We start from the raw sequence: 24,857 nt of genomic DNA, 5'->3' as shown, positions 1-24,857 counted from the left end.
ATGAAACCATGGAGTGTCCATCAGAACCAGGAGGATTCATATCATGCCTTTCCCGGCCAACATCAGGTAACTGAGGATAAGGAGAGGTACGTGCTTGGACCTCCATTTGTAAAAGACCAAACTGGTGCTGGAGAGTTTTAAACCGTCGTTCCTGATCTGCCTGCTCCTGTTTTCTGGCAGACTCCGGGCCTTCCATCCTGGCTATATGGGCTTGAAGCATATTTGCCAATTAGGTCACTGAAATTTCTCTGTCTCCTGTTGCCCCGCTTCCTTCAACCACATCCTGATCCTCCTCACCCCTATCTTCATCTTGCTGAGAGGGTGGAGCTTTAGTCATTTTTTATACTTTTCTTTAAGACATGACTCATAATAACAGAAAACAAACACAGCCATGAGAGGCAAAAGAAAAACAAACCAGCTTAGCGTCCTTGACTGGCTGGAAACAGCCCACTGCTGCCATATGTGAGAGACCGAGAAGTCAAGAACAAGGAACACAAGCTTTCCACTGAAAGATGGGACTTTTTTTGAACCCACCCAACAAAACATCTTTACAAACTCAAATCTTATCACACAAAAAATTAAACCAACAACAAAAAGACAATAAAGTTAAACATTCCAACGGAAACCAAACCAACAAAAAAAAACCTAACCTCATATGAACGAAGCAACAGTTTATAAAGGAAAAGATGGGCCAATTACAATTAAGAGGGAAACCAATAAAACATTGCAATCAACATATAAAATTAAATAAATCTAAATCAAATCAAATAGAAACATTAAATCAAGATATAAGAAAAAAAAAATCTAAATTAAGTACCATAAATGTACAAACAACAAAATCAACTAATCAAAAGACATCAACTTTTCCTCATCCACCGGGCAACAACAGCGAATGGTATATCTGGGCATAACCATTATTGCTTAAATTCTCTGCTCTAGATTGGACTCTAATTATGTCACACCAGGATGCAGCTGCAGTGGACCATGCCGGAAGATCCTCACCACACACATCACCGATAAACTTAAACTCAAAGTAGAAACAAGTGTAAGGAACAGATACAAAGTAACTAATTTCTGTGCACTCCAAAATCAGCAACAACGTATATAAAGAGGAGTTTATAAATTTGGACTTCTCTGTGCATGTTCTTTGAGGTGGTGACCATAGACCTCCATTATATGAGTCACAGACAAGAATGGTTTGACCTAAAGATATCAAAATGGGAAATACTGCGGAAACAAAGAAACCTACATCTTGGATGTCCTTGAGGTAAGCTAAAACATAACAAAATTTAATTTGAAAGTGAACTATCCCTTTAAGTACAAAAAACTGACAAATCCCTTTAAATATATCATCTGATCAATTTCTTGAGGTGTGGTAACAGTAGTATAAGTTGAATAACTGACTCTGGGCCATTGAATTATTAGAAAAATAATGCACACCCAAGGTGTAACGGCCACTCCACTTCGCATTTGTGTTTTTGACTTTCACTGTATGGTACGTGACATGAGAGCATGTCGCTATTTAGGTTTGTATGCTAACGTTAGTTAGTTTTTGTGACGAGTTGGGCGGGGCTGAGAGTGTTTTTAATGGATGGGTGCTTTTTATTTAACCTCTTTTGGACTGATGCATGCAACACCCACTGAGTGCCTTGAAACGTCTTGAAACATCAAAGACTATTTTTAATATGACTCCAACTGGATTCGTCTGAAAGAAGAAAGTCATATACACCTTGGATGACTTGAGGGTGAGTTATTTATGGACTAATTTTCATTTTTGGGTGAACTAACCATGTAATGAATATATGACAACCGGATAAAGAACGTATTTGTCTTCATTGTGATTGGGTTAAATGCTTAGGGACACTTTTGCTCTGCTTATGTTGGATTTAGGAAATGAAATGAAATATAATAAATTAAACTGCTTTCATGATAACTGGAATTAGTGTTACAAGTAGTGATGGGACAATTGATACCACTGCTCCGATGCCCAGACACAGGTTTCAAAGCACTATTGTATGACACACTGTGCTGATGCTTGTATTTAAAGGGAAACAGGTCAATTTAGCTCAAAGCGAATCATCTAAGATTTTAAAGGGAATTTGAACAGAATCACTGTTTTACGGCTGATCAATGAGACGGCCAGCGATTCATTGAACAAGTCATTTAACATCAACTCTGCACTGGATATTAATATCCAAAGTATAGTGAAAACACTATTAATTAGCACAGTAACAAGATCGGCAGTTTAAGACATTAACTTGTAAGCACAAAACACAAGATACTTATCTTTTCAATATGAATAAAGCTTTATTAGATAAATCTAAGACATATAAACTAATCTAACACATAAGCACATGCACTTACACATTCACAAGTTGCAGGAAGATAGAAAGTTAGGAAATAATGAGTTTAACAGAATGAAAATGTGAAATCCCAAGTTTACAGCAATACGTGAAATTGCATAGACATGAACAGAAAGGTACTTTTGTAACTTTTTATTAAGGCTAGCAGACGAGCGGCAAACAGGGCAAATTAATCGTCCATGAGCTCCATCACAGAATTTGCAGATGTAGAAGAAGCAGAATTGTTGTCTGATGCAGCCTGATGTATTAAAATTGTTAAACACAAATTGTCTGAAATTGAAGCAAGATCTGGTCACGATCACTTCTTGAGCGAGGGGTGTATGAAGTGGATTTTGGAGCTTGACACGTCACTGTTATCAAGAAAAGAATTGAAAAGAGGTGGATTTAACACAGTTGCTTTAGGAATCAGTTTATTTAGTGTTTTATTTTTATATTTCATTCAATTTCTTGAATGTTCCTGTTAAATTTGACTATATGTCATTCTTTTATCTTTGTTATTAAATTATTTTTATCGTGCTCCTTTTTGGCTTAAATATCTGCCTTTTTTTTACATCGAAAGGCTTTGTCTTTATAATAGGGAAATTAGTTTGGCTGTAATGCTCAACAAACCAACATGGCAAAGAATTATGATAAAGTCGTGGATCATTATATTTCTAAAAAAGAAACGTGATATTATATTTTTTCCATATCGCCCACCCCAAGTGTGTTATCAGTATTCGTGGGGAAGGACAAGGCTCATGGGGTTTTAGTTTCTGCACCAAATGGGCAAACTCTGGCTGGTTTGAAGAGCCGAAGATGGGTAATCTGGAAAGGGAGTGTCTTGAGGAGAAGTGTTCATATGAGAATGCGCGGGAGGTGTTTGAACACACTGAAGCTAGTCAGTATTACATGTGAAAAATACACATTCAGTGACTGACAGTATTGTACTAGGTCTGATATATAGTAAATGATGTCTAGAAAACTAGACATCACTCTCTATTTGAATGCAATGGTAAACTTGAACTTAAAATGCACAAGTCTTTGTATTTTATTGTGCTGTCAAACCGATTAATCACGATTAATCACATCCAAAATAAAAGTTTGTGTTTACATAATATATATATACTGTATGTTCATGAATGTGTGTGTATTTATATATAGATATGCATAACACACACACATTATGTAAACAAACTTTTATTTTGGATGCAATTAATGGTGATCGATTTGACAGCACAAATATTTTATTAAAGTAATACAAGCAACTAGTTATGTCAGACGTCTAACTAGTGTCTCCATACAGAATGAGTTCTGGAAGAGACTACGATGGTGAGATTTTGAAATTGTTTTTGAAAAAGCAACATCTTCATGACATTGTCCTTCATTCTGCATTGTTTAAGATGAATCCTTGTGTTTGTATGCAGTTAAAGATCACTGCGAATCAAATCCATGTGAGAATAACGGGCTCTGCAGAACCTAGAACACAGAATCCTACATGTGTCTGTGTGTGCCCGGCTTCAGCGGACGCAACTGTGAGCAGGGTAAGAGCATCAGTGCAAATGCAGCATTTCTGGAACTTAACACACAATAGTACTGCAATTTAGTAAGTTCAGCTATATATATTTTTTTATTAATTACATTTTTCATAGTAGTGCCTACCATGAACAAAGTTTAACATTCAGAAAGAGTATCATGATAACCAGGTCATTGAAATTAAGGAACAAAGGATCAAGAACATTTTCTGGCTTTTACTCCTCAACGATTAAAGACATTCCTGACTCCTGCTTGCATGATAACGGTCAGTGTGAGCACTTCTGCATGGAGGAGGTTGGTCAGCGTAACCTTTCCTGTGTTGATGGCTATTTCTTAGGGTCAAATGGTCAGAGCTGCCTGACAATTGGTGAAAGCTAGCTAGTCACAGTAATTCAACATTAATATAGGCAAAATTTCTGTTTACCATTCGTAATGTAGTCAGATAATGTCTTTGGCATTTATTCTGTATGCTAAGTGATTCCAGCTCTCTGTTATAGAGGCTTTTCCATCTGGGAAGGTTCCTCTTCTTCAGGGTGGAGGTGCTGCTACGAACCCTCAGGTTGATGTTAGATCTTGTATCGTTGGTGGAGCAGAATGTCCTAAAGGACACTGTCCCTGGCAGGTATTAGCAGTCACCATCACAGAATCCATGTTCCCGGGATTCTGGATTTTACTGTCATATTCTAGTCATAGTCATTATCTGTATGTGTGTGTGTGTGTGTTGATGGACAGGTGTTGTTGAAGTATGCTCAGAAGGATTTCTGTGGAGTTGTGATCTACAAACCCACCTTGTTCCTCACATATGCAAACAACATGAGCAGCTTCAAGGTGTGCCAAATTTAATGTGAACAAAATTCATTGTAATACTTTGTTTTGATAGTCTACTTTAGAAGTTCTACTAACTATATGTAACTCTGCAAGTGCATCAGCTTATTCTACTAGCATTAACCATAACCTAAAGGTCTACTAATACTCTGATGAGAGTTAGTTGACAGTTAGTTAATTGTAATAAGTAGCATGTCTAAATTGGGCTATCAAAATAAAGTGTAACCAAATTAGGGCTTCATGGTTTTGGAAAAAAAAGCCTCACATTGTGATTTTTTGTTGTTGTTCTGCAATATATATTGCAGTATATTTAATATCTTCTGCAATATTAAAATTTAAAAAATAATAATAATAAAAAATCACCAGATTACTTAAAATAGCTGTATTTGAAAAATGACAAATGATAAGGGGGATTTTGTAGGTGACTAAATCAGCATAGAAAATAACAAACAAATTACAAGCATGGACAATATATAATATTATATAATAAATATATAATAAAACAAAGATACAAATGATTAAACAGTGCTTTATATTTTTCAGGTAAGTCTAACAGTATTCAATTCAGGTACAGTAATGTAACAATTAATTTAAAATAACTCAGCATATTCAAGGATTCAAATTGTTTATTGGCATATACTGTACCAGTTGAGGAAAACAAGTTTCCCTGAGCAATAAGATTCTTACTTTGCTGTCCACAATATATGCCAAGTGCAAAAACTATACACACACATTCACAAACTATACACACATACATACATACAATGTAAGAAACATAATAATAAAACTATGCTGCAGTAGTGGGAATATAGACTTATGAAAATAGAAAATATAGACTATGTATATCTATATATGCGAGGATAGAATAGGAATATAGAATGTGAAAAATAGAAATATAGATAATGTATATGATATCTATATGTGCAAATGTACGGTATTAACTTATTGTCAGAGCTTTTGTTTTGCAATATGTTATTTTGGCCACTAGAGGTCCCCAATGTGCCCTCATGTCAACATTGTCCTGACACTTATGTTCAACGAATAGTGCAAAAACGTGCAAATTGAATGCAACTACATGATAACAATAGCAGCAGAAACAGTTACAGATGTGCAAATTGAGATGAGGCTATATGAGTAATATTAACAAATATACAATGGTAGTAATAACAGCAATAACATTAGAAATGTTCAATGAGATTAAACAATTCGAACCGATTCTGCACTGTATAAATTAAATCTAATAAATCATGCATTCTGACATAATTTTGTTCATAAGTGTCATTTCAGGCACAAACAGACGGAGTAAAGAATTTGTTGTTCATGTGCATCTGCTTGGCTCTGAGTGTGAGCACAGAAAACAGCACGTGTTCATAACTGAGCTCCATTTTGCACCTTTTCTTGCTCAAGTGGATTAATATCACTTGAATGTTTAAACCGACAGGACCTAAAACACATACAAATGATGAACCTTCATTGTATAATGGTTAAACTTTGCAATTAATCTGAGAATCACCTGGCTGTTACCTGGTCCATATGGATTAACGATCACTATACTAGCGCACATCGTGATATCGATGCTGATACAATATATATTGTGCAGCACTAAACCAAATTCACTTCTTAGCCAAATCGCTGACAATCAGTTATATGTGAATTGTCACAGCTGCAGCACTCATATTTAGTGACAGCTCTACATGTGTAGCTCTGTTGTGTATTGTCTGTTGTCCTGTGATTCAGGTGAGCATGACATCGAGGTGCATGAAGTCGTGGCCTAATGGTTAGAGAGTCGGACTCCCAATCGAAAGGTTGTGAGTTCGAGTCCCGGGCTGGCAGGAATTGTGGGTGGGGGGAGTGCATGTACAGTTCTCTCTCCACCTTCAATACCACGACTTAGGTGCCCTTGAGCAAGGCATCGAACCCCCAACTGCTCCCCGGGCGCCGCAGCATAAATGGCTGCCCACTGCTCCGGGTGTGTGTTCACAGTGTGTGTGTGTTCACTGCTCTGTGTGTGTGCATTTCGGATGGGTTAAATGCAGAGCACAAATTCTGAGTATGGGTCACCATACTTGGCTGAATGTCACTTCACTTCTTCTGAAGGCACAGGTCATCCAGGTGGAACAGATACTCATGCACGCCGGCTACGTCTCTGAGACCTCAGACAATGACATTGCCCTACTGTATCTTCGCAAGCCCATCGTCTATAGTGCCTATGCTGTTCCTGTTTGTTTGCCAGTGCGAGACATGGCTGAGCACGAGCTGTGGGCGGTTAACAAGCACACGGTGAGTGGTTGGAGCAAACACATCGAGGACGGGCCTACATCACGCTTATTGCAACGGTGCCCCCCCATCCGCATGCAGGAGCGCAACGTGACGCTCACCAACAACATGTTCAGTGCCGGTTACATCGAGGGTAAGCAGGACTAATGTAAAGGTGACAGCGGTGGGCCAGGGGTGACCCATTACTGGGACACCACCTTCCTGCTATTGTGAACTAGGGGAAAGGCTGTGCCCGCCTGGGATCCTATGGCATCTACACACGTGTCTCAAACTACCTGCAATCAATGGATCTATGAACTAACGGCCAATTCTACAGCTGCAACACAATGACGTGTCAAAGCACATCAAATCCTCTATTTATGTCTGATTTTTATATGTGTTTAACATTTTTATCCATCATTTCCTCATTAACAAATAAATAATTCTGTATTAATTGATATATGCTTATTTGGTTTATATTCTTGTGTTTAAAGGTGCAACTGTATTTACTGCTGCTCTACAAAATTGTTTAGCTGAAATTCAGATTCAAATAGGAATCTATGAAATAAGTTTTTCATTATGGCAGAAATGTTTCCCATGCATATTTCGCTCATGTTCATGTTGGTCATGCTAATTCACTGCAGCAACTGACAAAAAGCCCCCCCTCCCCCCAATCATAATGCTTTACTGGAGAAATGTATTTAGTGCTGTACATGGTCCACACGCAAATAGTATGGTGTGGACTGGCATACACACAAACATTAAGACAGCCATTCCTAAAGTGTTTTTCTCATTCCCAGTGTCCCAGAATTTTGTGAGACTGGGATGGGTGTACAGTGGTTCCTCTAGTCAAAGGGATTCTGTGGGTATAAGAACATTTTGTTCATTTAAAATTTAAATGTATAAATCTGTTGCATCAATGAAGATCAATGAAGAAATATGTACTCTTTCTTAATATTTGTAATTTATTTATTAATTGCATAGATGGGAATGTGCACTGAAAAAAGTGTTTCATTCATCCAATAAAAAAAAAAAATAGGGTAATGATTCTCTTTAACTTGAGCCAATGAAAAATAAATAACTTGCCCTAAGTGCAAGTTATTTATTTTTAATAGTAAAAAATATACATGTGAATTATTACCATAAATAAAATTCAGTGTGATGGAACAATTTACACTATAGAAATTCTAATAAAAATCTACAAATGCCTACAAAAGGGATATGTCACAGTGTCTGGGTTGTGTTCCCTGGGTTTCCACTAGGTGTCCTCTTTTTCCACGGTGTCTGTCACCTTATCACTTCCTGTTCCCTTATTTGGTCACTTTCCTCCTTGTTTCAGTTAATTGATTGTTCCCCACCTGTCTCCTGTTCCCTCATCATCCTTCTGTGTATTTATACCCGGTCTGTCTGAGTCTGTGTCACGGAGTCCTTGTCTATGTTTCATGCTTTCCGTAGTCTTGCCCTTGCCGTGTGTTATTGTCTGTTTTCATGTTGTTTGGATATTCTGGTTTTGACCCTGCCTGGACTGTTTACCCCTTTGGATTTGCCCTGAAATAAACATCATACCTGCAATTGGATCTCTCCTTGTTTCCTATATCACCGTACGTGACAGAAGGACTCCGTCACACGAGATCCAGCGGTATGTCGATGAATGTTTCCTCCCCAGCTACCGAGCGGGAGAGAAGCAATCGGTTTGAGGGATCCCGCCTGGTCGTGTTTCACGGGACCAGGGGAGGTCGCCAAGGAGGAGGTGGGCGAGAGGAGGCTCAACATCGCTCTCCACCATGGCCCCCCTTCGACTCAGGGCTCATGTGGGAGGGACCAGAGCCGCCGTCTCACCATGACGGATGGAGAAAGCCAGCGCCACTGCCCATGATGGCCGCAGGTCCAGCACCTCAGCACAGGATGGCCGCCAACCCAGCGCCGCTGCGGTGCATGGCCACCAACCCCGCACCACAAGGCAAGATGGAAGCCAGCCTCACACCACAGTGCAAGATGGCAGCCAGCTCAGCACCAACGCCCAAGATGGCCGCTGACACCTTTCTCGATTACTTCGAGACATTATCTAAGATCCTAGAGATTCCCAAGACGGTTCACGTCATGGCTGCTGAGCCAGCGCCTCAGCACAAGATGGCCGCCAGCCCAGCGCCACAGCACAAGATGGCCGCCAGCCCGGCGCCACAGCACAAGATGGCCGCCAGCCCGGCACCACAGCACAAGATGGCGGACTCAACGCCTGAGTCTCCAGACAAGATGCCATCGACTCACAATCATAGAGGGCGGATGAAGGGGAGACAGGCGTCTACCATTCCTCAAAACCCGGAGAACGTTCCCAAGCAGGCCGCTGCCGTCCAGGAGGATGTTCCCGAGCGGACCACTGCCGTCCAGGAGGACGTTCCCGAGCGGACCGCTGCCGTCCAGGAGGACGTTCCCGAGCGGGCCGCTGTCGTCCAGGAGGACGCTCCCGAGCAAGCCGCTGCCATCCAGGAGGACGTTCCCGAGGCGGTGCCCGAGGCCGTTCCGGAGGCTGAGGTGGTGCCCAATGCTGAGGCAGTGTCCGTTGCTGTTCTGGAGGCTGAGGTGGTGCCCAATGCCGAGGCAGTGTCCGTTGCTGTTCTGGAGGCCGAGGCGGTGCCCGATGCTGTTCCGCTCCAGAGTCGAGTCAGGTTCCAGTTGACCCTCCAGAGTCGAGTCAGGTTCCAGTTGACCCTCCAGAGTCGAGTCAGGTTCCAGTTGACCCTCCAGAGTCGAGTCAGGTTCCAGTTGACCCTCCAGAGTCGAGTCAGGTTCCAGTTGACCCTCCAGAGTCGAGTCAGGTTCAAGTTGACCCTCCAGAGTCGAGTCAGGTTCCAGTTGACCCTCCCGAATCAAGTCAGGTTCCAGTGAACTCTCCCGAGTCGAGCCAGGTTCCAGTGAACTCTCCAGAGTCGAGCCAGGTTCCAGTGAACTCTCCAGAGTCAAGCCAGGTTCCAGTGAACTCTCCAGAGTCGAGCCAGGTTCCAGTGAACTCTCCAGAGTCGAGCCAGGTTCCAGTGAACTCTCCAGAGTTGAGCCAGGTTCCAGTGAACTCTCCAGAGTCGAGTCAGGTTCCAGTTGACCCTCCAGAGTCGAGTCAGGTTCCAGTTGACCCTCCCGAGTCGAGTCAGGTTCCAGTTGACCCTCCCGAGTCGAGTCAGGTTCCAGTTGACCCTCCCGAGTCGAGTCAGGTTCCAGTTGACCCTCCCGAGTCGAGTCAGGTTCCAGTGAACTCTCCAGAGTCGAGTCAGGTTCCAGTGAACTCTCCAGAGTCGAGTCAGGTTCCAGTGAACTCTCCAGAGTCGAGTCAGGTGTTTGTGGACCCTTCAGAGTCAGGGCTAGTCACCGATGATCTTCCTGAGTCAGGGCTAGGTACCATGGACTTTCCAGAGACAAGGCTGGTCACCGTTGACCTTTCAGAGTCAAGTCAAGTCACCGGTGATCTTCAAGGACTGTGTCAAGTCACGGGTGATCTTCAAGGACTGAGTCAAGTCACGGGTGATCTTCAAGGACTGAGTCAAGTCACGGGCGATCTTCTCGGACTGAGTCAAGTCACGGGCGATCTTCTCGGACTGAGTCAAGTCACGGGTGATCTTCTAGGACTGAGTCAAGTCACGGGTGATCTTCAAGGACTGAGTCAAGTCACCGGTGATCTTCTAGGACTGAGTCAAGTCACCGGTGATCTTCTAGGACTGAGTCAAGTCACCGGTGATCTTCTAGGACTGAGTCAAGTCACCGGTGATCTTCTAGGACTGAGTCAAGTCACCGGTGATCTTCTAGGACTGAGTCAAGTCACCGGTGATCTTCATGAACAAAGGCAAGTCACCGGTGATCTTCATGAACAAAGGCAAGTCACCATTGATCTTCATGAACAAAGGCAAGTCACCATTGATCTACATGAGCAAATACAAGTCACCAATGATCTTCAGGAGCAGAGTCAAGTCAGCATTGATCTTCTGGAGTCCAGTCCTAACACCATGGAACTACTAGAGCTTCTCCTCGTCTCAGCTGGATTACCAAAGTCTCTTCAGGCCTCTGGGGAACTTCCAAAGTCTCGTCACGTCTTGGCTGACCGACCAGAGTCTTTCCTCGCCTCTGCGGAACTCCCAGGGTGCCCGACTGATCCTGTCATGGCCACGGAGGCTACTCTTAACTTGTTCAGATTCTTTGTTTCAGACTTAACCAACCAGACTCGTCCTCCTGTTGACCCGACCACACGGTTATGGTGGTCTTCTGCTCCACCCTGGGGGACTCCAGTCTCCACCACACGGACGTGGTGGTCTTCTGCTCCGCCCTGGAGGGCTCCCGCCCTGACCACACGATTGTGGTGGTCTTCCGCTCCGCCCTGGAGGGCTCCCGCCTTGACCACACGATTGGGGTGGTCTTCTGCTCCGCCCTGGAGGGCTCCTGCCTTGACCACACGGTTGGGGTGGTCTTCTGCTCCGCCCTGGGGGGCTCTCGCCCTGACTACACGGTTGTGGTGGTCTTCTGCCCCGCCCTGGAGGACTCTGGCCTCGACCACAAGGACGTGGTGGTCTTCTGCCCCGCCCTGGGGGGCTTCATGTTGTTTTTTGTTTGTTGTTTTTGTATTTACACTTGTCCCTGTTCCTCTCTGTAGTCTGGCCCTCCATCCCTCCCCCTGAACCTCCTCCGGTCCTCCTCCCTCCTGGTCTTCCTGTTTTGTGTTTACTTTCTGGTGCCTGTTCCCAATGTCTTTCTTTTCTGGCCCTCCGTCCCTCCCCCTGAGCCTCCACCTGTCCGCCTCCCTCCTGTTCTCTGTTTTGTGTCTGTCTTGGAGTGTCTGGGAGCCGCTCCGTAGAGGGGGGGTACTGTCACAGTGTCTGGGTTGTGTTCCCTGGGTTTCCACAAGGTGTCCTCTTTTTCCACGGTGTCTGTCACCTTATCACTTCCTGTTCCCTTATTTGGTCACTTTCCTCCTTGTTTCAGTTAATTGATTGTTCCCCACCTGTCTCCTGTTCCCTCATCATCCTTCTGTGTATTTATACCCGGTCTGTCTGAGTCTGTGTCACGGAGTCCTTGTCTATGTTTCATGCTTTCCGTAGTCTTGCCCTTGCCGTGTGTTATTGTCTGTTTTCATGTTGTTTGGATATTCTGGTTTTGACCCTGCCTGGACTTTTTACCCCTTTGGATTTGCCCTGAAATAAACATCATACCTGCAATTGGATCTCTCCTTGTTTCCTATATCACCGTACGTGACAGGATAGTTCACCCAAAAATGAAAACTATGTCATTAATGACTCACCCTCATGTTGTTCAAAACCAGTAAGACCTCCGTCCATCTTTGGAACACAGTTTAAGATATTTTAGATTTAGTCCGAGCGCTTTCTGTCCCTCCATTGAAAATGTATGTACGGTCTACTGTCCATGGTAAGAAAGGCAATAAAAACATCTTCAAAGTACAACCCGAATTCCGGAAAAGTTGGGACGTTTTTTAAATTTTAATAAAATGAAAACTAAAGGAATTTCAAATCACATGAGCCAATATTTTATTCACAATAGAACATAGATAACGTAGCAAATGTTTAAACTGAGAAATTCTACACTTTTATCCACTTAATTAGCTCATTTAAAATTTAATGCCTGCTACAGGTCTCAAAAAAGTTGGCACGGGGGCAACAAATGGCTAAAAAAGCAAGCGGTTTTGAAAAGATTCAGCTGGGAGAACATCTAGTGATTAATTAAGTTAATTGATATCAGGTCTGTAACATGATTAGCTATAAAAGCTTTGTCTTAGAGAAGCAGAGTCTCTCAGAAGTAAAGATGGGCAGAGGCTCTCCAATCTGTGAAAGACTGCGTAAAAAAATTGTGGAAAACTTTAAAAACAATGTTCCTCAACGTCAAATTGCAAAGGCTTTGCAAATCTCATTTTCTACAGTGCATAACATCATCAAAAGATTCAGAGAAACTGGAGAAATCTCTGTGCGTAAGGGACAAGGCCGGAGACCTTTATTGGATGCCCGTGGTCTTCGGGCTCTCAGGCGACACTGCATCACTCATCGGCATGATTGTGTCAATGACATTACTAAATGGGCCCAGGAATACTTTCAGAAACCACTGTCGGTAAACACAATCCGCCGTGCCATCAGCAGATGCCAACTAAAGCTCTATCAAGCAAAAAGGAAGCCATATGTGAACATGGTCCAGAAGCGCCGTCGTGTCCTGTGGGCCAAGGCTCATTTAAAATGGACTATTTCAAAGTGGAATAGTGTTTTATGGTCAGACGAGTCCAAATTTGACATTCTTGTTGGAAATCACGGACGCCGTGTCCTCCGGGCTAAAGAGGAGGGAAACCTTCCAGCATGTTATCAGCGTTCAGTTCAAAAGCCAGCATCTCTGATGGTATGGGGGTGCATAAGTGCATACGGTATGGGCAGCTTGCATGTTTTGGAAGGCTCTGTGAATGCTGAAAGGTATATAAAGGTTTTAGAGCAACATATGCTTCCCTCCAAACAACGTCTATTTCAGGGAAGGCCTTGTTTATTTCAGCAGGACAATGCAAAACCACATACTGCAGCTATAACAACAACATGGCTTCGTCGTAGAAGAGTCCGGGTGCTAACCTGGCCTGCCTGCAGTCCAGATCTTTCACCTATAGAGAACATTTGGCGCATCATTAAATGAAAAATACGTCAAAGACGACCACGAACTCTTCAGCAGCTGGAAATCTATATAAGGCAAGAATGGGACCAAATTCCAACAGCAAAACTCCAGCAACTCATAGCCTCAATGCCCAGACGTCTTCAAACTGTTTTGAAAAGAAAAGGAGATGCTACACCATGGTAAACATGCCCCGTCCCAACTATTTTGAGACCTGTAGCAGAAATCAAAATTGAAATGAGCTCATTTTGTGCATAAAATTGTAAACTTTCTCAGTTTAAACATTTGCTATGTTATCTATGTTCTATTGTGAATAAAATATTGGCTCATGTGATTTGAAAGTCTTTTAGTTTTCATTTTATTAAAATTTAAAAAACGTCCCAACTTTTCCGGAATTCGGGTTGTAGTCCATGTGACATCAGAGGGTCAGTTAGAATTTTCTGAAGCATCGAAAATACATTTTGGTCCAAAAATAGCAAAAACTATGACTTTCGTGTCTGTTGTGAGAAAGTAAAAAACACTACAGTTTACCATTTTCTTCACGGAAAAGAACCGAACTTCCCATCACTACTGATGATCCGAAAACCGATGCAACCGGATCTTGACTTGAGAACGAGTCAATCATGCGTTCGTTAACTGGCTCGGCTCTGTGTTCATCTTCAGTTCTCTCGTCATAGCAGTTCAGTCAGTGTACTGTTTGAGTAAATGAATTACTCCGGGACATCATGGCTTCTCTACTGTATGATTTCGTGTGAGTCTCTTCAGATCTTAGAACTGTACAGGAATTAAGATCTTCAAGAACGTTTTCACAAATTGAAGAGAAATAAAAACAGTATAAATAAAAAATTATTATTCTTTATTAGTCATATTAAGTGCCATCAGTAAGTGCTCTCTCTATATTCAAAGTGCAAAAAGAGACCAATTTTTTTCAAGCAAGATGCAGAGCTATAGACAGCTACAAAACCAATAACAGCCTCGATGTTATGGGATTTAAATCCTGCCATGATTCAAAACTGAAAATAAAGTTCTGAAAGGTCGAAACTAAGTGTTCGAAAACTCAAAATCTTACAAAAAAAAGTTTTGCAAGATCGAAAAATAAGATTTGCAAGCTTGCAAAATGTAAAAAAAAAAAATAATCTCTTCAAACGTAATTTTGTTTTTGAGATTTCCTCCTTCAGAACTGCAACATTTTTTTTACGATTACGAGTTTCAAATTTGTCACTGTTCTCCCACTGTATTAGATTGTTTTCCAGGTTTGAAACCTTGTAAATGGTGATCTGAAAACTGGTGTGCGAATGTGTAAAAAAAATTTTGAAACTCTGAAAACTGACGTTCGAAAGGGCGAAACGTATTACATTACATTTGCACTCCTATTGCAGACACACAGCTCTGCTCTGAAACTCTGAAACTCAGACTGAGCGAAAATGAAGCTTCGCAACCTCGCAACTAAAAAAAAAGCCTGGAGAGATGGCCTTCTGCTCTTACCCAATGCTTTGCTGTCTGCTGACGTACAGTCCAATCACAAGTCGTATTTACTGGAAAGGTGGGATTGACCGACTGCTCCGCCAATGACAAAAGCGCACAGGATACACAAAATAAACGGTCCTAAAATGTTAAAAAGGTTACCGACTTGTCGCTGGAATTCACCATACAATTGCCAGTAGCCACTGAGTTTACCACTGATAGGCCGGCGCTGCATCAGTATACACACTCACCTCACTTTCCTCAGCTGGCGACTCACTTACCTCAGCGAACGATTCACTTTCTTCACGACTCACTTTCCTCACGCAGTGGACCACTGACTCTCTCTTCATGTAGAGACCGAATATTACAATTAAAGTGACTTCTATAGTGCATCCAAAAGAATATTTAGATATTATATTTAAATATTCAGAAAGGTGTACAGTGTATTCTTTACTTTTATTAAAATATTTCAGTAAAATTATAAATAATTGCCTATTACAAATTTATGAATGCATGGTTAACTTTTTTTCTGCAATCACTATAGGCTATATGTATTGAGACATTTTAAAATCTATATTTTGTAAGAATAATAAAAAATAAACCTGAATAATAATCTAAACATCTGTATTTTCATATATTATATAAGTAGTATATATATAAAATATAAGTATATATATAACATAAATAAGTAGGCTAATAAATATATATAATGTTTAAAACGTGATAAACTATTTGTTCTCCACCACATGACTAAAATTGATACTGTGTGTGTGTGAAAGAGAGTGCTTTGCTCTGAAGGAGCAGAGAACAACGCGGAAGCACTTGTATATCATTGCTCTTTTGTTGTTTTTTATTGCTTCCATTGTACTCATACGCTGTTTGTGACGGATTGAGAGACGATAGAGCTGACATTTTGAGTCACCGACTTTGCAAAAACCCAACAAAAACACGTCCTAAGAGTCCAAAAGCATTCACTGCGCAATGAAGCCTGTTAGAATTAATAAATACAGTTAGAATGCCCTTATAATTTAAGCCATTAAAAAAAATGTTTTACCTTTTTATATTCATTGAACATAAGCAATTCTTGAGTATCAGCACATGTGCTTGAGCACAAATGTGCTATTAATTTGGTAGCTACAACAGTGCATAGTAAGGGGCACAGACGTTGGAACAGGGGGGCCGCCCCTCCACCCCCACCCCTTTTCCCCACCCCTCTAGGGGTCAGCCAGCTGTTTTTTTTTCATTCTTTTGGTTTTCCGTTTTTATATATATATATATATATATATTAGGGGTGTAACGGTTCACAAAATTCACGGTTCGGTTCGATACGATACACTGGTGTCATGGTTCGGTACGTTTTAGATACAGCAAAAAGAAAAAATTGGCAGATAAATTTCCTTGATTTTTAAAAAATGTTTTATTTATTAAAACTAACAAAGTATGTTTTTTTTTTACATTGAACAATGATGGAGCTATTCTTTACCCATCTTCTATGGTGTTTTCTTAGCAGCATACTGTATAAAACAAAATACGCTCCTTTAAAAAAAAAATGAAAATGTTATATTAGTTATGAACAAATACAAAGATGTAACGTTTTATATGGAACTCTATACCTCGTTATGTTGAGTGTGTTTTTACTCTATTGGTTCTCTATAGGGCTTATGTTTTTTGGAACAAAGCAGGAATTACGGTCTATCTGAAATGGGCTCGTGAAGGAATATTGTAACGGGGCTCAATTACATTAAGCATGTTCTTAAAACCTACGTTTTCCACTACAGAGTAAGGAGCTCGCTCACTCAGTACACGCTGAAGGCTCGTTGCAAAATGGCTAATGCGTTTAACAGACCAGAAATAGAAGATCCTCCAATAACCAACAGGTCTGGTGTTTGGGTGCACTTTGGATTCCCTGTAAGCTATAATGGTGATGATAGAATGAATGGTTAATAGTAAGGTCTCATATCCGTGGCTATAACGTAAATGTAGCCTACCAATCGCCGTGGTGATGTCTTTTGCCCTGTTTGAATCCGTTGGAAATGTCTGTCTAAATGCTGCGGGGATAGTTTTGTTGCGTGTATGTTTCTCTTTTTTTCCATCTTTTCCCAGATACTGACACACTAAGGTGATGTCGGCGTAAATTAGTTGACATGTTTCAAGTATTCCCGCTGGTGTTTTTTTTTTTTGTATTCCCGCTGGTGTACCCTAGATGCGACATATCGTTGTTTTTTTATCCACCACTCTCTTGCCATCACCATTATAGCTTACAGGGAATCCAAAGTGCACCCAAACACCAGGGGTCTCATTTATAAAACTATGCGTAGGATCTTTACTAAAAGTTTACGTGCGCCCAAAAGCCAAAAATGGCGTACGCCAAAAAATATTCCGATTTATAAAACCGTGCGTACGCACACCTGTAAGCAATGTTCCCTTTATAAATCACAGATCACCCGCAGATGTGCGTACGTGAACCAGCCTCATATCCCGCCCTGTACACGCCCATTTTTAACCATAAATAGTCAATGCAAATCACCTCATGATTGCTGATCAGCATGTAAATGAGAGTGGAATCCCATATATACCTGGAAAACTGGCATGCGACCCGCCAATTAATTAATCCAAGAAAGTGAAAACGTGCATTTCTGTTAGCCTACTTTTAATAATGGCGACAGGTGAGAAAAGAGGAAAAAAACGTAATTTCTCAGATACTGAGATTGAAACACTTGTAGGGGAGGTGGAGGCTCGGAAAACTGTGTTATTTGGTGGCCACAGCAGTGGGGTCACTAATAAAAAGAAGCAGTGCGAGTGGCAAAGTATTGCTTCTGCCGTCAATTGTGTCAGTGGGACAGAACGGACAGTTGCAGAATTAAAGAAAAAATGGTCCGACCTGAAGGTATACAAATTTTTTTTTTACCAACATATTACATTTGTGTTTTATTAGGCTATATACCTATATAAATAGCAATATTGATTTTCAAACAGTTTTATTTACATGTGCTTACAGTATGCAAAATATGTGAAATAAAGATTCTCATTCATTCAAGGTGGAGGCAAAGAGAAAACTGTCCTCCCACCACCAGAGCGTGGCTGCAACTGGTGGGGGCCCATGTACAGCTGATCTCACATCAGTGGACAGCAAAATCGCGGCTATAATTGGGGAGGTCAGCGTGTGTGGTATTGTGTCGGAAAAGGAGGGAGACACTGACGTGACTGAAACCACAGAGGAGCAAGGTTAAACCGATTTTTAATCATTAACGCTGTACATTTGAGTGTGTGGGGTGATAAATGGATAAATGTTGCCAATTGTTTGTCCTCCAGTCCTTCCGGAGTCTGAAGCTGTAAATGAACAGGAGGTTCAGGGTGAGGGGTTCTCAGATGCAGATGCACAGCGTCCGGCTCAAAGCAGTGCCCCTTCTGCGTCTGGCACGTCCAAAAGTGGTCGGGTACTCACTGACGCAGTCCTGCAGTTACAGCGAGAGACAATAAACGCTGTCAACAGGGTTGCAGATGAGCTACGGCAGATGAGAGAAGTGATGCAAGAAATTGCACAATCATTAAAAGATGCAGTTAAAACATGAACCTTGAGTTTTGTCTTTCTTTACAAACGCCGCATGACATCCTCACGGATTCTTGCACCTCGTTGATATCCCTCTTGTCGGCCAGGGGGCTGTGGCTCGGGGTCGTAATGCTGGGGTAGAGGGAGATCAGGAGGGAGAGGAATACCGTTTCTCAGTGCTATATTGTGCAAAACACCACACGCCCTGACAATCTTGCACACTTTTGCTGGATGGTATAAAAGTCTGCCACCCGAGGCATCCAGAGCACGCCATCTGCATTTCAGGATGCCGATGGCACGCTCCACAACTGCGCGGGCACGAGAGTGGACCTCGTTATAATGAGTTTCCTCTGCGCTCTGCGGGTTTAAAAATGGGGTGAGGAGCCAGCGTCTCAGGGGGTAGCCACTGTCGCCTGCAGGTTATAATTATATTAAAAACAAAATTGTTACAGTTTCTACTTTTTAATATTGTTAAACTCACCAAGAAGCCAGCCATCACGTACTGCGCCTGCATTTAGTCTGTTCCCTACACTGCTATGTGTCAAGATAAAGGAATCATGTGTTGAACCAGGCCAGCGTGCCACAATGTTTGTGAGGGTCATGTTGGAGTCACATATGATTTGCACATTAATAGAATGCACATGCTTTCTATTAACATAAGCAAATTCATTTTCAGATGGTGCCCTTATAGCAACATGAGTGCAGTCAATTGCGCCGATTACATTTGGGAAACCAGACATTGCTGCAAATTGCGTTTTAATTTCGGCCTGTTCTCGCACAGTGTAGGGGAACCTGATGTATCGACTAACCATATTAAGTATACCATTTAAAACGACAGATATTATGGCACTCAGGGACGGCTGTGATATACCAGACCTATAGGGTGAGATGATAGATTCCAATAGAATTATTTCATATACAAAAAGGTCTTAGAGACAAATTTGAGGATTACTTATAGTTTTTTTATATTATTAATTTACCTGTCTGCCAATTCCCGCTGGAAACAGCCGGTTGCCAAGAACCCCAGAGTGGTGAGGACTTGTATTTGGACTGGGATGGCATGGTTCCGGCGTGTTGCCCTCTCTAATACTGGACCCAATTCAGCACATAGATCCAAGAGCACAGCTCTAGGGAATCTAAATCGGCTTATTAGCCAGTCATCATCATGGGCCAGGAAATCATCATGGTCCCTGAAAACTCGTTCTCTCCTTATTCTGCCATTAGCGTAATCCTCCAACAGTGCCAGGAGTGCCATCATGAAGCATTACATACCCGGGTCACCGGAGAATTTATATGTTTCTAGCAAATAGACTGATCGTTAACACCTTGACAAAATCACTTAATTAATTTGTGGGCGAAAATTTAAGACGAAAATGTTATAGTGAACACATGCTTCTTGACGGTTTTGTAATGAACACCGTAATAGTTAGGACCGATGATGAGTAGCGATTGTGCTTCATGACTGTATTTGCAGACTTTGACATTTTATGATATAGGCTATGTACATTAAGGAAAATATTTCCTTTTTACACTGTGTTCTGCAGTTCTCTAATAAAAGGGTATTTCATGCTATTCTGTAGGCTATCACATGTATCGCGCCATGTCCTCCTGTGCTCCCGTTGTGGACAATGTGACTGTAAGGCAGCGCTGATTATTATTTTATTTTACTTTTAATACATTTTGAATTACGTTTGGATTTTACTAGATGTATATAGCCTAAAACAATCGGCACAAATAACACTGTTGGATTTAATCTTCATGATAATGTGGATATAACGTATGAAATGGAGTGAAAATTAAATGTCATTCATTCTTATAATCGTTCTTCTCACATTTATTTTCTACAATCTAACTTCAGTTCACGACCTCACCATCGGTGTCGCCAATTCCCTTTGTCTCCAGAATGTGCGTACGCACGGCTCAAAGTTTGCTTAAAGGTGCGCACATTCTCCCGTCAAGTTTGTTTTTTATAGATCACAACCTTTGCGTGGGAACTGGCGTACGTACGTTTCCAGCCCCGTTTTGTGCGTACGCACGCTTTATAAATGAGGCCCCAGACCTGTTGGTTATTGGAGGATCTTCTATTTCTGGCCTGTTAAACGCATTGGCCATTTTGCAACGAGCCTTCAGTGTGTATTACTGAGTGAGCGAGCGCCTGACTGAGTAGCCTAACATAAACATATAAGTTGGTGTTTTTTTCTTCTTCGGGGGTGTCAGGGTTGTGCCTGTTACGTCGTTTGGGTTATTGGGCTACCTTGTTGAACGCATATCATTATAGGCCTATTTAATTTTTTTTTTTATTTTCCAAATATAATTAATTAGTCCAACGAACCGTTCGGTCCATAATGCGTACCGCGTACCGAACCGAAAGCCTTGCACCGAACGGTTCAATACAAATACGCGTATCGTTACACCCCTAATATATATATATATATATATATATATATATACACAGAATCTGAATGAAAATTTATGTATTATTTAAGCCTACAAATTTTGTGTCATAAAATGATCTCGCACATACAGCTCAACTAACGCGATCATTATAAAGGTGTTTAAACAACAATACACTTCCACTTGCATGTATTTGACAATCGAAATATCAGATATTTCATGCCATAGCTAACACATTTGTGAATATTCTGAATAAAAAAGGAAAAATTACATAAAAGCAGATCATTAGTTCACAGATTGTATCACAGATTCATTGTTGTGTGTAGCAGCACCACCGGCAGAAAGCCGCCGGGATGAGCAGCGACAGCTGACCCAAGTGAGTGAACCCACCACTGCCACCCTCACTATGAGCCACCCTCATCCCTCATCGCCACACGCGGATAGTCAAAAAGCAGATGCAGGTACACAGTCCTTCAGGCCTCCGCCTGATTATAATTTTCCAGTTAAAAAAAAAAAGTGGGGAGAGCTTCGCATGCATCTGTAGGGCATCGTTTGAAAAACACTCCAATAAATGCACTACTCTCTGACGCCAAGGCAAAGGAGCAGAGAACAGCGCGGAAAATCCTCAAACTTATTTTCAGCTGCGTAAGATTCTTGGTGCGCCATGGGCTTCCAATGAGAGGGGTTGCCAATTGGGATGGAGTCTTATGGCAGCTAATGCAGGAGCGAGTGCGCGGTGATCCTGACCTTAATAAGTGGCTGAAAAGGAGAGAAAACTGGATGTCAAACAACATCCAAAATGAGATTCTGGAACTATTTGCGCATGACATATTGAGAACAATTGGAGCAAAAGCATCAAAAACTGACTTTTTTGGGTTAACTGCGGATGGGATAACAGATATCAGTGGCAAAGAACAATTTTCAATCAGTCTGCAGCTTAGCAATGACCACCTAGAAGTACAAAATTTCTGTCTTGGCTTTTACAACGCCCCTGACACAACGGCTGAAATCTTATTTCTGTGCATAAAGGATGTCCTGGTGCGCCTCCATTTGCCACTGGAGCGACTGAAGGGCTACTGCTTTGATGTAGCCAGTAACATGTCAGGGAGGTTCAATGGGGTGCAAGCTAAACTGAAGGAAGTATGTCCCGACTCTGTTTTTGTCCACTGCGCAAATCACTCACTGGATCTGGTGCTGCAAGAAGTGGCTTGTGAAGTGCGTCTTGTTGCTGATACGTTAACGATTCAGCAAAGAGAAAAGCGTTGTATCAGTCCCTATTTGGAGCCGGAGACGTTGTGAACTTGCTTGGCCTCTGCCCAACTCGGTGGTGCGTCAGAGTTGAGTCACTGTCACGTTTGCTGACCTGCTACGGAGAGATGATACAGACTTTCAGATCCTTGGAGAGTGACAAAACTGTGAAAGGGAACACCCGTGCCAAAATTGCACGATTGCTAACAAAGGCCACAAATATGCGCACAGTGTTTGGTTTGTTTGCCTGCGTAACCATATTTACCCCATGTGAAGCAGTGGCATGATCACTTCAAGGAACCAAAGTCAAAGCTCTAGGATCCATGGAAGCTGTTTGCAAACAACTGGGCACACTGCGACAGGATGAAACTATCACTGACCTTGTGGCCAAGACCAAGCAATATGCAGAGCGTTACGGCCTGAAGCCGCCACATCCAGTCCGCAGCAGCAAGACACCTGCACGCTTTTGCTATACACAAGAGGAGGAGGCCAATGACCAAGAGTGCAGCGAAGTGGAGGGTAAATGTTTGTAATAAAAAATAGACAATTGGTCTTTTCGGTTGTAGTAGGCTAAGGTTATTTATGTTATATTTCTGTATTCAGTGTATCCGAACGTGTGGAAAAGGGAGATGTTTGAGGCGCTGGACCTGGTGCGCTCAGAAGTGGAGAGGCGTTTTGACCAGGTCGGAATCCAAGTTGCTGCAGGGCGAGAGCAGGCGATCATTGAGGCAGCGCAAGGAAAAAAGTTAATGTGACTTCTCTGAAACTCACCAGTTTTACAAGAGAGCGACTAAGTCATGAGTTGGACATACTGCGGGATATCTGTACAGGGCATGAAGTTAACACAATTCGGCATGTTGTGTCCATTCTTCAAACCATGCAACCCCAAACTTGTTCCATGATGTCAGAGGTGGAAAAGCTCATCAAGCTATGTCTGTGCCTGCCCATATCTGTCCCTGCATCAGAGTGCTCCTTCTCGACTTTGCGCAGGTTGAAAACCTGGCTGCGTAACACAATCTCTCACAGGAGTCTCACAGGAGAGACTAACGCACTTAGCCATTATGAATGCCCACAGTGATCCCCTGGATGAAATCGATGTCTCGACTCTGATAAAAAAATGTATAAGTTGAACAACTGAAAGAAGATCCACCTTTGGAAATGCATGAATTAATTTTTTTTTTGTTTAATGCACTTTTTCAGCAGCGTATGTGTGTACTAGCATGTTCATAGCTTTAAATGTTTTGACTGTCAATGCTATTTCAATATAGGGCTCTATATGTTCATTCAGTGGCTTGATATTACCGGTATGAATTTTCATGTTCCAAAATGTTGTGAAAATAAAACAGCTCGCCCTCGTTCAGTTCAGGGGTTCTATTTAAATAACATTTGTGCATTTCATAAATTTCAAAAATGAGTCCCAAAAGTCCGCGTAAGAAGCATAACACGTACAGAGTCCATGTAGGCCCATGATTCGCTCTTTTGTTGTTCTGTTTTCTTTCAGGATCAAAAATACAACAAATGAAAGCGTTTATCTGTGTGTCTGACTGATGAGAACTATGCATATATTCATAAATCAGTCAATTTTGAATTTTATTATGAGATATTTTATTCTAATGTGATCAGTGACTCAAGCACTGATGGACCAAAGAGCGCGCATTTCGACATTTGCAGTAAAAACTTGATATATAAATTCTCAGAAAATGCATTTAATACCAATATATTGAAACGTCTTGTTATATACTACATTAATAAAGGAGTCCAGACATTGGAAAAATATCAGTCCACATGCATTTTATATTTAATATGAGGGAAATAGAAATGCATGCATGCGTGACACAAAAAAATCTTTAACTTTTAGGTAGCAAAATATTTTTTAGTAATTCTGTCAATTACACTAAGGTTATTACATTGTCTGCTATATATTTTCTTCTTATTTATTAAATACGGGCAATTGATTGATAAAACATTGATAAAAATTAAGATACAATTTATACAAAACGAATATCCTTTAAAAAGAATTTTCTATAAAACAAAACTTAATGAAAGTCGTCAAAATCATGTTTTACCAAAAACAGCGCCGTTGCTATGAGGGCGCCAGCGCCTCTGCCTCGCGAGTGGATGATAGCCCTGAAGACGCCTAGCAATGATATAACTTTAGTGGTAGTATACCTTTAGTTAAGTTATACCTTAAGAGTCTTCGTAGCACGCTAAGAGACAATGTTATCGGGAAACGCAGCCCAGGTATGATGCGTTTCATGCATAATGGAGATTCCAAAGTGCTCTTATTTGGTCAGAACCATGGAGAGCGATCGCGTCTATATGCACCGAAACTTTTAACAATGCAACAAAATATTTAAAGAGCATCAAGCTATTAAAATCTATATTATGTACACGCATAGATAATATAACAGTAGGCTATATTAGTCAATATTTTTTTATTAGGTTAAGCAGTGATTGGATAACGTTTTTTTATTTATTTTTTTATTTAACATTTTTAATTTAAGGCCCACCCACAATTGGTCTGACCCATCCAAAACTGTAATCCTGGCGCCGTGCCTGGATCACACTGAACTGTGCGTAGGGTTGGGAATCGTTAGAAATTTTCAGGTTCC

The 24,857-nt window shown here is 41.5% G+C and overlaps 1 protein-coding gene across 1 annotated transcript; it reads left to right on the top strand.

Annotated features, from left to right (window-relative positions):
• The first annotated feature begins 391 nt into the window (after positions 1–391).
• Positions 392–23,000, top strand: f7 (coagulation factor VII). The gene is given in 12 exon segments (XM_059552113.1): positions 392–462; positions 940–1,043; positions 3,077–3,117; positions 3,120–3,240; positions 3,743–3,883; positions 4,111–4,242; positions 4,373–4,497; positions 4,608–4,703; positions 6,798–7,110; positions 21,324–21,458; positions 22,543–22,764; positions 22,849–23,000. Coding segments are annotated over 12 exon segments (1,653 nt in total).
• Positions 23,001–24,857: the final 1,857 nt, after the last annotated feature.

This window comes from Carassius carassius, chromosome 6 (assembly GCF_963082965.1).
Source record: "Carassius carassius chromosome 6, fCarCar2.1, whole genome shotgun sequence".
In the NCBI taxonomy this organism is placed as follows: Eukaryota; Metazoa; Chordata; class Actinopteri; order Cypriniformes; family Cyprinidae; genus Carassius; species Carassius carassius.
The sequence above is the reverse complement of the archived record's forward strand: the minus strand, read 5'-3'. Positions and strand labels throughout refer to the sequence as shown.